The 12,852-nt window shown below is 30.6% G+C and overlaps 1 protein-coding gene and 1 long non-coding RNA gene across 2 annotated transcripts; both read left to right on the forward strand.

The window, feature by feature from the left end:
• The first annotated feature begins 5,789 nt into the window (after positions 1–5,789).
• LOC141706135 (protein indeterminate-domain 12-like) lies at positions 5,790–7,602 on the forward strand. Its single transcript, XM_074508952.1, has 3 exons — positions 5,790–5,981; positions 6,142–6,458; positions 6,979–7,602. The coding sequence occupies exons 1-2, from the start codon at positions 5,813–5,815 to the stop codon at positions 6,321–6,323; spliced, it is 351 nt and encodes a 116-aa protein (XP_074365053.1). The 5' UTR covers positions 5,790–5,812; the 3' UTR covers positions 6,324–6,458; positions 6,979–7,602.
• A 4,137-nt stretch (positions 7,603–11,739) lies between these two features.
• Positions 11,740–12,631, forward strand: LOC141706136 (uncharacterized). Its single transcript, XR_012568662.1, has 2 exons — positions 11,740–12,011; positions 12,178–12,631. It is a non-coding gene; the product is annotated as an uncharacterized LOC141706136 (long non-coding RNA).
• The last annotated feature ends 221 nt before the right edge of the window (positions 12,632–12,852 follow it).

Below are 12,852 nucleotides of genomic sequence, written 5' to 3' on the forward strand. Positions count from 1 at the left end.
CTATCCGATATACGCAACTTTACTTTCTTATCTCTCTAGTTAATTTATCTCATATGGTTTTCTAATTACTCCAATTCACTCCAAAATCTTATACTCGCAGCGTTTCATGTATAAAGATTTTCACTTCTGATTTGATGTCCTCGTAACAGCCACGTTATCAACATAACGGTCCTTCTCTGCACGTAAATGTCCACCATTTATTGGCTTGCAATTATCCACATAACTTCATCCGTTATACGGGTTCATTTCACTTCCTTCTTAAATATTCGAAGAATAGACCATACACAAAAAGGAATTTGTGTATATGATTCTGATTGGAAATTCTTTTGTAAGGAATTTGTGTATATGAGTTTCATAAATCCTTTCATTTGTTTGAACTGGAATCTTTATCTCCATCTCCATTTTCTCGATTTCTTGAATTAATTCCCTCGATGTCACTAACATCCTTAATCTTTGTTTTTGGCTTAGAGCATATGCGACATGTTCGCCTTTCCAGGATGATAATTTATAGTACAATCATAGTCCTTGATCAATTTTAACCATCTTCTTTGCCATATATTCATTTTTTTCTGGGTAAAGATGTACTTTAGGCTTTTATGATCTGTATAGATTTTGTATTTCTCTCCATATAGGTATTCTCTCCATATTTTAAGAGCAAAAACTATTATTGCTAACTCTAAATAATGAGTAGGATATCATCTCTCCTATTCTTTTAATTGTTTTCAGGCTTAAGCAATGACTTTTCCATTTTGCATTAGCACACATCCTAGTCCTTTAAGAGATGCGTCACTATAAATTACGAAATTTCTTGAGTCACCAGGTAAAGTTAGCACTGGGCACAAATTAATATTTCCTTCAACTCTTGGAAACTTTCCTCGAATTTTGGAGTCCATTTAAATTTCTCATTCTTTCGTGTGAGTCTAGTCAATAGCGTAGCTATTTTCGAGAAGTCTTGTACAAATATGTGATAATAACCGGCTAATCCAAGAAAACTTATAACCTCAGTTGGCGTCTTTGGTCGCTCCCAATTTGCCACAACTTCAACGTTGGTAGGGTCAACTTAAATTCCTTCATTACTGACGATACCTCCTAAGAATTGCATTTTTTCTAACCAAAATTAACATTCAGAGAACTTGGCATACAACTTTTCTTTCCTCAGAATCTCTAATTCCAGTCTCAAGTGTTCTGCATGTTCCTCGCGATATTTAGAGTAAACCGGGATATCGTCAATGAATACTATAACATACTTTTCTTGATATTTCTTAAATACCAGGGGCGTTTGTTAATCGAAATGGCATCACTAGAAACTCATAATGTCCATACCCTGTCCTAAACACTGTCTTTGGCACGTCTTCCGGTTTAATCTTCAATTGGTAATAGCCAAATTGTTAAATCAATCTTTGAAAAATAAGTGGCTCCTTTCAGTTGATCAAATAAATCATCAATCCTCGATAATCAACACATAGCCTCATAGATCTATATTTCTTTTTCATAAACAAGACTGGTGCTCCTCATGGGGACACACTGGATCAATTCACTCCTTTATCTAATAACTCTTAATGTTGAGTGGCTAATTATTTCATCTCTACAGGGGCAATTCTATATGAGGCTTTAGAAATTGGTTCCATTCCTAGAGCGAGATCAATTGTATATTTGATTTCCCTATCAGGAGGTAATCCGGATAGATCTTCAGGAAATATATCGTCGAATTCATGGAAACTTAAAATTTCTTCCAACATAGGGGTACACTTTTTTATATCTATGACGTGAGCGATATGTGCCTGACATCCTTGGCGTATCCATTTTTTTTGCCTGCAATATAGTGAGAAACTTACGAGTTTGTTTCTGACCGCGGAGAATTACACTTTTATTATCGGGTCCCTTAAGACTAACTCTTTTTAATCTACAACTAATCTGAGCATCATATCAAGTCAACCAATCCATCTCTAGTATCACATTAAATTCTCTCAACTATCGAATAAACGATATATAGAAATAATCACTAAAATATATTTTGGTGAATGATTATTTTAAATAATTGACGTAGAAAATTTTCTTATTAGAAAGGAGTTCTTTTACGAGTCATGCGCAGATTTTCTTTTAGATCGCTAAATAAATACTTAGGCGTGCGGCGTAGTATCATATTAAATCAGAATTTATATTTATAAATAACTAATAACATCATATAATTTGGGATATTATCTTTACTTAAAAAGAAAAAATATTTGTATGAAATATAATTAGATTATTTAAATGATTAATTGAGTCACTCCCAGGAGCCGAATAAATTCTCCGATAGTTAATACATATTTTGATTGGAGTTTTTTATTTTAGAAAATAGTTATACTAAAATATTTTGGCGTGATTATTATTTTAAAAATTTTTGAGGTGGAATTAAATAAATTTAGAAGGTGAAATCTCATTGTTAGTGCGCTAAATACCGGAAATCAGGCAAGTTCTCTCTGCTCCCTTCCTATTTTTGACTTATGTATGTTTGTCTTATTGATGGTGAATATTATGAATTTAATTTGGGGACCTTATTCGTGATTATTAATGCGATAAAATTTTCTAATTAAGACCCATTATTGAATCCTCAATTTGTGACAAATATATAATAACTCGTACTTCTGTTCCCGACTACTCCTAACATTCAAGACAGTTACCTTAATTCCTATCAGATGAATATAAATTTATGTATTCGTCTAAATCACTCATAAATTCACATCGATTCATCAGTCAGATCAATTACTTAATTCCTTTTCGAATTGAAAATTATCTTTTATCAATTCAATAAATCCCTTCAAGATTTATGATAATGAATCAAATAGTTATTTCTTCTTTCTATCCCTATAGAACCCCTTTGAATCTATGTGATTTGGCATTATTCGAGATTTCGTTCAATAGGATTGTTCTCAATCGTTCGAGATAATCCCTATGCTTGAAACCTATTGATATATCGTTAATAACGGTGATAGAATAATATCCTTACTAAATAGAGACTGGTTTATTATTTGAACCAGATTATGTGATATGATCTTGAAATACTGTGATGTGATATGAAGAATTGAATCGGGTCAACGTGGGATTTAAACCACGATACTTATTGTAACAGTCCAATATGTGGACATGATATTGGGCTCTAGTGCAGCCGAGGGTTAAAATGTTGACCCTACTTTTACGCTAATAATTGTGTATTAGGCATTCTTACGATGAGCCTGATCGGGTGAGCGTAAGATTCGCAGGAGGACGGTACACTATCATAGTTTCTCGCATCGTTGATGTACCAGGGATGGAAATGACCAGTTAATCTGGAATCAAGCGGTATTGTGCCAGATAAAAGTTTCTTTATTACATTTCTGATGTGATGATTATTATTCTTGGCATATAGAATTTCATTTCTCTTGGCACCTATTATAATTATTTTATTTTGATAGTCAATCATACTTGTGGAGCACTCGGTTGATCACTCTTGCTATTCTTGTATTCTTCAAAGCAGTGAAGAATGAGGTTTACAGACCATATGATCAGTAAAGACAGGAAGGGGAAGGAACATGTTCGCTGTAACAACATCTAGTGGATTGCTATATAATTACTAAAATCTGTAATAAAGAAAAGCTACTATCCATACTTGTAGTAGGTTTCTATATCATGTGTAATAAACACGTTGTGTGAGAGATTAGATCTTGAGATATGTGGAGTGGTGTCCACAATGAATAATATATTTGGCTATGTTTTGTAATAACAATACAGGTGTGCAAAACTTGATATCGTGGCGACCTAAATCTATGAAAGGGTGGATTTGGGGGATTCACAGAAAAGATCTGCTAGACTCATCATTGTTCACACCATGTTTAATAATGTTTAGTTTCTCCTCTCTGAAACTCCATTCCATTGAGGGGTTTCAGGAGAAGTGTATTATAGTACAGTACAACACTTCTTTAAGAAATTCTTTAATTCAAGGATCATGTATTCTCCTTCACTATCATATTGTAGAGTTTTTATATTTAAGTCCGTTTTCTTCTATAGTTATGTTCAAATTCTTTGAACTTTAAAAATAAATGGGCTTTGTTGTTTAACATATATACATATCGATATCTATTAAAATTATTGTTCTAAGCCACCTTTTTCATTCACATGCACAAGAACACACACACTTCACTATGTATTAGTTTTAATCATTCAGTAATTCGCTCATCTTTGCCAATGAGACAACATCACCTTCTTTCTGTGATTCACATCAAATATTTCCAAGTATAAATCATCTATTACTCACAAATGTGTTAAACATTATTATTGAGTCAGTTTAGAACATATCAATTACTAACTAATTAGGGATGTAAACGAAGCCAGCTTTTCTTTAAGCTTAGTCGAGCTTAAATATTAATAAATATATTTTACAATATAATAATAAATATATTTTATAATTATTTGAAATAAAAATTTTATTGATAAAAAATATTTAATTAATAGTTTGATACAATTTTTTACTTAAAATAATATTTAAAAATATTTTTTTAAAGAAAGATACATATTATGCTCACAAAGAGTTCATTTTCCTTCGTATTTTGTTGGGTTCGATATTTTCACGAACATTTAGTGTTTGGTTCTTTTTTAACAAGGGGAACGTTGTTTACGGGATATACATGGTACCTTCGGTTTGTTTTATGTTTATATAAACATGTAAATTATTTAAAATTAAATATCCTTTTGACCTGGTGGCCTAAGTTTTCTTAGACAAGATTAGTTGTTTATTTATTGTATATGATAGTTATATTACTCCCATTTTCTAGTTATATATTTAATATAATGTCAACTTAATTTACTAAACTCAAAAATTAATAATAGAATTAACATTTATTATTGTATATTTGTTCAAAAAATATTATTATTTCGAATGAGATTTTTTTGTCAAATGAATTTGAAAACCAATTGTATAATAAATTCTATTAACTTTTTTCCTTTTTTTTCTTCTAATTGAATTGTATATACATACATAGAATTTATAAGGTTCACTAGAGTACCTTTAAAAAAATTATTATTATTATTTAATAAATTCTAAATACATTTTAGATTATTTTAAAAAAAATTACTTATTATTTAATATTATTATGAGATTCAAAACAGATTCTTAATATTTAAGAGATTATAATTGTTTGTAAAGTCTTCTAATTGATTGTTGTTTGTAATTAAATTCAAAAACAGATTCTATACTATTTTTATAATTTTTTTTACAAATATTCAAACAAATTTCTATTTTGATAATGAAAAAAATATTTATAGCTCTTCTGAATTTAAAATTAATTTTTATTATTTCTTTTTCCCTATATTATAAACATATGTATAGGTCAAGAATAACTTGTGTATGAAAGAATTACATATATGTCATGTATACATCAAGAAAGCATTACATGTATATGGGTCATGCATACATACATGTATAACTGAAGAATTACTCTATATTTGTTATTTAAACATATCTATGCTTTGTTATTTAAACATATTTATGCAGTTATACGTTACAAAGAATCAAAGATATCCAAAAAGTAATATGACATAAAAAATTACGTGGAATCAATATATTAAATGACAGAGAAAAAGGAAATTTGCAATAAAAAGTCAGTGGGCCCTTGGCCAAAATAAGGGAATAATCCATAGAAATACAGATATTAAATATTTATTCACTGTGAACTACAAATGTACTATCAATTTTGAGAGAGGAGGCACAAAAATGTGAACCCACATGTGAGGCTTTGTGTATTCTTCTCCTAAAACTACACAAATCAATTTTAGTTCTGAAGAAAAACCTAAAAAAATGGCTGGGTCTTTATCTGAAACTTTATCTGGTATGAAAGAAGAGGAGCTTGTGACCAACCAGAAGCAAGAACTTCCGCTTTCGCCTGGAGAAGGAGCTAGTTCTGTTGTGGCCTCTTCCCCACCTGTTGCTGCTGAGAGAAAACAGAGAAGAATTGCCGGAAATCCAAGTAAGATCTTATATGTGTGTGTGTGATGAGTGTAGTCTTTTTGTTTCTTCATTTATTTTTAGGCCTTCAAGGATATATATAATTAATAAATGACATGTCTTCTAGTCAAAAGGCCCCTTGGTTTTTTGTAATCTGTTTATTTTTTGTATGTTTTTGACAGATCCAGATGCTGAAATTGTAGCATTGTCACCCAAAACTTTGTTGGCCACAAATAGGTTCATGTGTGACATTTGCCCCAAGGGTTTTAAAAGGGAGCAGAACCTCCAGCTCCACAGAAGAGGGCACAATTTACCCTCCAAGCTTAAAAAAAACACAGGCCATGAAATCAGGAAGAAGGTTTAAGTGTGCCCTGAGAGTGGTTGTGTTTAGCTGCAATAAATGCAACAAGAAGTATGCTGTTCTTTGTGACTTGAAGGCCCATGATAAGATTTGTGGTACCAAAAAGTATAAATGTGAATGTGGAATTAACTTCTTCAGGTGATCATGATGACACCAACCCTCTCTTTCATTTATAATTACAAATTTTTCATGTTTGTCTATGCATTAATCACATTAATCATAATCATGTTTGCATTAATTTTGTTTGAAAATTTCTTAGTTTGAAATTTATCAATTGCAAGTGAATTTTATTATAGCACTTTTGTAGTTTTTTTTTGTTTTGATGCTATCTTCCAATTTTTTATTGTAAATTGAATAATTGTTTTTTGAAAAGAAAACAATTTTAAATAATTTATATATGTATAAATAAAACCTTTCGATTTTACATTTTATTAACCAAAATACAACTATTAATAATTTTAATATGATTACATATTAAGTTACATTCTGAGTACATGACAAATTCACATATAGTTTTCTTCTCATGTTTCATTATATATATTGATCCCTACTAGTATTGTCTACTTACAAACTGCTCAACCACCACCTTGCATTAGTGTTGATGGAAAATACTCACAAAGGTTAAAACATATATAAACAATGTGCATACTTGGTGCAGGCTTGATAATTTTATATCTCACCGCTCAAGTTGTGCTGCCGTTGCTGAAGAGGTGGCTAGGCACACAATAAAAAGCTCCCCCAACAGCCAAGCTGCAGCTAGCATTCTTTCTAATGCTAGTAACCCTGCCTCCATCAGCCTGGGCTTGTCAACAGGTTCATTCATCTCACCAGATGGGAACCTTCAGCAACTCCCATCTCTACCTGCACTCGGTGCCTCACCACCTATTTCATTTACTGGTTTACTTTCCGGACACACTGTCGGATCTCAGCCAATGCATCCACCAAATATGACTCTCTATCCATTTGGGGAGCCAAAGCTATGGTTTACCCGAGTTTCTGGAGTTGAAGGTTTTCGGTCCAAGACAGGGCCCACTAACATTGTCAATTTAGGTTTCAATGGCCCTGCTAATTTGATGAACACTCACAATTCATTCACTACTGATTTTTTATTGAATGCCCAGGCCTCTTTGTATAACGTCCTGAATAGAACTCCTTACAATCCTCCCACACTAACTGGAACAAATTCCAACAATGGGGCCTTTATGAACAGTATAGGGAGATCTTTGCCTAGTGGAGTGAAGCTTAATAGTTTTGTCGGATCTCAGCCAATGCATCCACCAAATATGACTCTCTATCAAATTAATCTTTTGGAATACTTTTGTTTCTATTTTCCTTGTTTTGAGTATTGAATACATGATATCCCATTTTGAACTTATTTGATGGACATGATTATGATTTTTATATAATTTTTATTATGAAGTTCCAAATAAAATATTTTTAATTATATACTTCTGTGTTGCACTCAAGGAAAATTTCTAGATTAAAGAAGTACACTAAATATATTGGTATAGATTTTTGTTCATTTTACTGTCATGAAAGATATTATTTAAATTTTAGAAAAAGGAAATGCTATGAGTATAAAATTAGTTATCAAATTAGTTACAAAATGCCACCTGTCACTATCAAGTATCATATTTTTATTAGCTAAATATAAACTATAGGTGAATTCCACATTAATAGCACCAATTAAATTATTGCATATTGTCACCTTAGTCTTTTGACGTCATTTTATGACAAATTTATTCAAAAAGTATTTTATCTCTCCCTCAGAGGTGAAACTAACTTTCAAAACCTTATCCTTGCAAATAAAAAATTATCAAATTTTTTAAATAATTTTATTTTTTTTCCAAAATATTTTATTTTAGACCGAACAAACACATTAAATATTTTTTTAAATTTCCAATATTTCCTAATTATTTGTTTGGCAGTGAAGACACCAATAAATGTAGATGTTTTTCACAGCATTATTAATAAGACTCCATGTGTTTTGCAAAATATATCACCTCAACATAACTGTGTAAGATTTCGATATAAAAAAGTGGTATTCTTTCTATCAGCATTATTAATAAGGCTCCATGTGTTTTGTAAAATATATCACCTCAACATAACTGTGTAAGATTTCGATATAAAAAAGTGGTATTCTTTCTATTTAAAACAAATTTAATTTTATAAAAGAATTTGGTAGCATCTATGCTGTTTAATCAACTTATTGTCGATCAAAACCTGAAATCAAACCACAATAAACATATGACTTTTAAGTTCTATATACAAAATAAAATTTAACAATTATGACCATTTCATGGAGTGCAACATTGAACAACTAATAATTAATCGAATAAAATTTGATACGACCTTATCATTTATATACGATTCCAATCAAGTCACATTACTAGTCTCAAATTTTATAAGCTTGTACTTTCATACATATTAAACCTAAATTTATAACTGAACCAAATGATAAAGGATGTTCTTGAGAAGTTTTATATTAAACAAATAATGACATACATCCAACTGAAATTAATCGAGCAACAATTTAAAAATTAAACCAAAATTCACGAACCAATTCAAAAATTCACAAAACCCAACTGAAATTTTTCAAAACTATTCAGATTCGATACACAATATCATTCTTGTCACTTAAGCACATAATTAAATAGGTATATACCGAATTAAAAAATTTCAAAGAAAATATTAAATTTCAAAAATCTTTACCACGACATGCATACACGAAATTGCTGAATTTAGGATCATACATAGACTCAGCTGTAAATGCACCAAAATCGGACGAAGTCCGACGAACTTTTAACGAACTCGGACAAAATCTTAACGAACAGAATATTGTTCGATAATCTTGTTGGACAATTTTTTTGTCTGAACTCAAGTCGGGTAATATTCGAATGAAGAGGCTATTTCCTGAACATGCGTAAATATGGAATATTACTATAAAAAGTTATAATACACAATACCGAATAGTGATTGTTTGTAGTCACTTTTATCCCGCATAAAAACACTTTTGATAACTTCAACTCAATCGTTCTTAAGAACACTGGTAGAACTTCTGCTTTCTGAATCAAATGACTTCGTGTTAAAAAAGACAAGCCATTCAATCTACCAGAAAATGATTAGTACCAATAATGTATGAAATTAGAATATACAAATAATATAATTAAGCACATTAATAGAATGAAATTAAATGAATAAACCGACACTATATTACTAATACCTCAAAATACAAGATCCATATATCTCATAAGTTAATCAGCCACTCTAATTTGACGCTTTCAAGACCTTCTATCTAATACCATATCACCCCGAAGGTTTGAAAAAAGCAAATCTAGTGAAAGTAGGGTATCCCAGGTTCTTCTTGGTCTTCCTTTTCTTTTCGCACCCAGCAACACTAAACCTCTAACTCTTCGCACTGAGGCCGATATATGTCTCCTCCGTACATAAATAAGCCAAAATACTACATAATATTCTTTTGAACCCTCCCTCAAAACAAAAGTTTTTTTCAACCCGACTCTCTCTCTTCTCTGATATCTCTCTCTGTAATTGTAATTTCTGATCACTACTAGAATTCTGTCAATAAACATCGGTCATTAGACATTGATTACTCAAACAACCGATGTTAAAGTTCTTTTAGACATTAGTTATTTTTTAAACGATATTACTGCGTATCTAAGACATCGGTTGATAAAATAACTGTTGTCAATAATTATTTTAAAAAAAGGAGAAACATGAATTAGACATCGGTTTATAATATAACCTCTGTCAAATTTTCTTAGACATCGGTTTAAATTTGCAACCATTGTTGATTATTAATTCTATCCATCTGGGGAGCCAAAGCTAAGGTTTACCCGAGTTTCTAGAATTGAATGCCGAGGCCTCTTTGTATAATGTCCTGAATAGAACTCCATACAATCCTCCCACACTAACTGGAGCAAATTCCAACAATGGGGCCTTTATGAACAGTATATGGGGGTGGTGGTGGTGGTGGAAGAGAGGGAGTTAGTAGCTTACAAGCCATGTACAACAATTTCAATGCGCCAGGTCAGGCCTTTCTCTGACCCACTCTCAATATGTTTTCTTTTGTGTAGCCCTCATTATTGTCCTTATAAATTTCTTTAAGTATATAGATAAATAAGGTCTCTGTCCCTTTAGAAAAGTTGGCACACACATAGATCCTCTTGTCTGCTCTCTAATCTCAATTGTTTTTTACCAGAGAACAAAATGTACAGAAATAATGCTTCTGTTTCTAATCTATATATTAAATAGTAATTTAGTATTGTTCTTGAGGATACATTTTCTAACTTAGGGTTAGTATTTTGCAGGATATCAGAAGTTGGTCAAGGACTCAAGGCAAAGCATCAAGTTGATTTTGGTGACCCTTCAATCTGAAACAACCACAACATGTAGCAAGAATCATTTTTTTCTCTTCTATCAAATTAATCTTTTGGAATACTTTTGTTTCTATTTTCCTTGTTTTGAGTATTGAATACATGATATCCCATTTTGAACTTATTTGATGGACATGATTATGATTTTATATAATTTTTATTATGAAGTTCCAAATAAAATATTTTTAATTATATACTTGTGTGTTGCACTCAAGGAAAATTTCTAGATTAAAGAAGTACACTAAATATATTGGTATAGATTTTTGTTCATTTGACTGTCATGAAAGATATTATTGAAAAACAATTGTATAATAAATTCTATTAACTTGTCTCCCTTTTTTTCTTCTAATTGAATATATACATAGAATTTGTAAGGTTCAATAGAGTACCTTTAAAAAAAATATTATTATTATTTAATAAATTCTAAATACATTTTATATTATTTTTAAAAAACGGATTCTTAATATTTAAGAGATTATAATTGTTTTTCATTATTTTTTGTAAAATTTTCTAATTGGTTGTTGTTTGTAATTAAATTCAAAGAAAGATTGTATACTATTTCTATAATTTTTTTATAGATTTTCAAACTAATTTCTATTTTGATAATGAAAAAAATATATATACCTCTTCTTAATTTATAATTAATTTTTATTGTTTCTCTTGCTCTATTGTATAAACATATGCATAGGTAAAGAATGACTTGTGTATGAAAGAACTACATATGTCATTTGTACATCAAGAAATCATTTGATGTATATCTTTCATGCATACATACATGTATAAGTTAAGAATTACTGTATATTTGTTATTTAAACATATTTATGCAGTTATAACCAAAAATATTCAAAAAATAATATGACATAAAAAATTAGGTGGAATCAATATATTAAATGACAGAGAAAAAGAGAATTTGCAATAAAAATTCAGTGGGCCCTAGCATATGGCCAAAATAAGGGCATAATCCATAAAAATACAGATATCAAATATTTATTCACACTGAACTACAAATGTACTATAACTTTTGAGAGAGGAGGCACAAAAATGTGAACACACATATGAGGCTTTGTGTATACTTCTGCTAGAACTACACAAATCAATTTTAGTTCTGAAGAAACACCTAAAAACATGGCTGGGTCTTTATCTGAAACTTTATCTGGTATGAAAGAAGAGGAGCTTCAGACCAACAGAAGCAAGAACTTCCGCATTCGCCTGGAGAAGGAGCTAGTTCTGTTGTGACCTCTTCATCACCTGTTGCTGCTGAGAGAAAACAGAGAAGAAAGAATTTCCAGAAATTCAAGTAAGATCTTATATTTGTGTGTGTGTGTGTGATGAGTGTAGTCTTTTTGTTTCTTCAATTATTTTTTGGCCTTCATAAATATATCTAATTAATAAATGATATGTCTTTTATTTAAAAGGCCCCTTGGTTTTTTGTAATCTGTTTATTTTTTGTATGTTTTTGACAGATCCTGATGCTGAAATTGTAGCATTGTCACCCAAAACTTTGTTGGCCACAAATAGGTTCATGTGTGACATGTGCCCCAAGGGTTTTAAAAGGGAGCACAACCTCCAGCTCCACAGAAGAGGGCACAATTTACCCTCCAAGCTTAAACAAAACACAGGCCATGAAATCAGGAAGAAGGTTTAAGTGTGCCCTGAGAGTGGTTGTGTTCATCACAATGGGTCAAGGGCTCTTGGGGATCTTACAGCAATAAAAAAACATTTCTGCAGAAAACATGGTGAAAAGAAGTTTAGCTGCAATAAATGCAACAAGAAGTATGATGTTCTTTCTGACTTGAAGGCCAATGATAAGATTTGTGGTACCAAAAAGTATAAATGTGAATGTGGAATTAACTTCTCCACGTGATCATGATGACACCAACCCTCTCTTTGATTTATAATTACAAATTTTTCATGTTTGTCTATGCATTAATCACATTAATCATAATCATGTTTGCATAAATTTTATTTGAAAATTTTCTTAGTTTGAAATTTATCAATTGCAAGTGAAATTGTTTTATTATAGCACTTTTATATATTTTTGTCTTGATGCTATCTTCCTATTTTTTATTGTATATTGAATAATTTTTTTTTGAAAAAAAAATAATTTTAAATAATTTATATATGTATAAATATAATGA

Source organism: Apium graveolens, chromosome 2 (genome assembly GCF_009905375.1).
Source record: "Apium graveolens cultivar Ventura chromosome 2, ASM990537v1, whole genome shotgun sequence".
Classification (NCBI taxonomy): domain Eukaryota; kingdom Viridiplantae; phylum Streptophyta; class Magnoliopsida; order Apiales; family Apiaceae; genus Apium; species Apium graveolens.

Excerpts from the sequence above, each read along its gene's own strand:
- LOC141706135 (XM_074508952.1), top strand. The coding sequence starts at position 5,813 with ATGGCTGGGTCTTTATCTGAAACTTTATCTGGTATGAAAGAAGAGGAG. Across the intron at positions 5,982-6,141 it reads AAGAATTGCCGGAAATCCAA|ATCCAGATGCTGAAATTGTA; the intron begins GTAAGATCTTAT and ends TGTTTTTGACAG.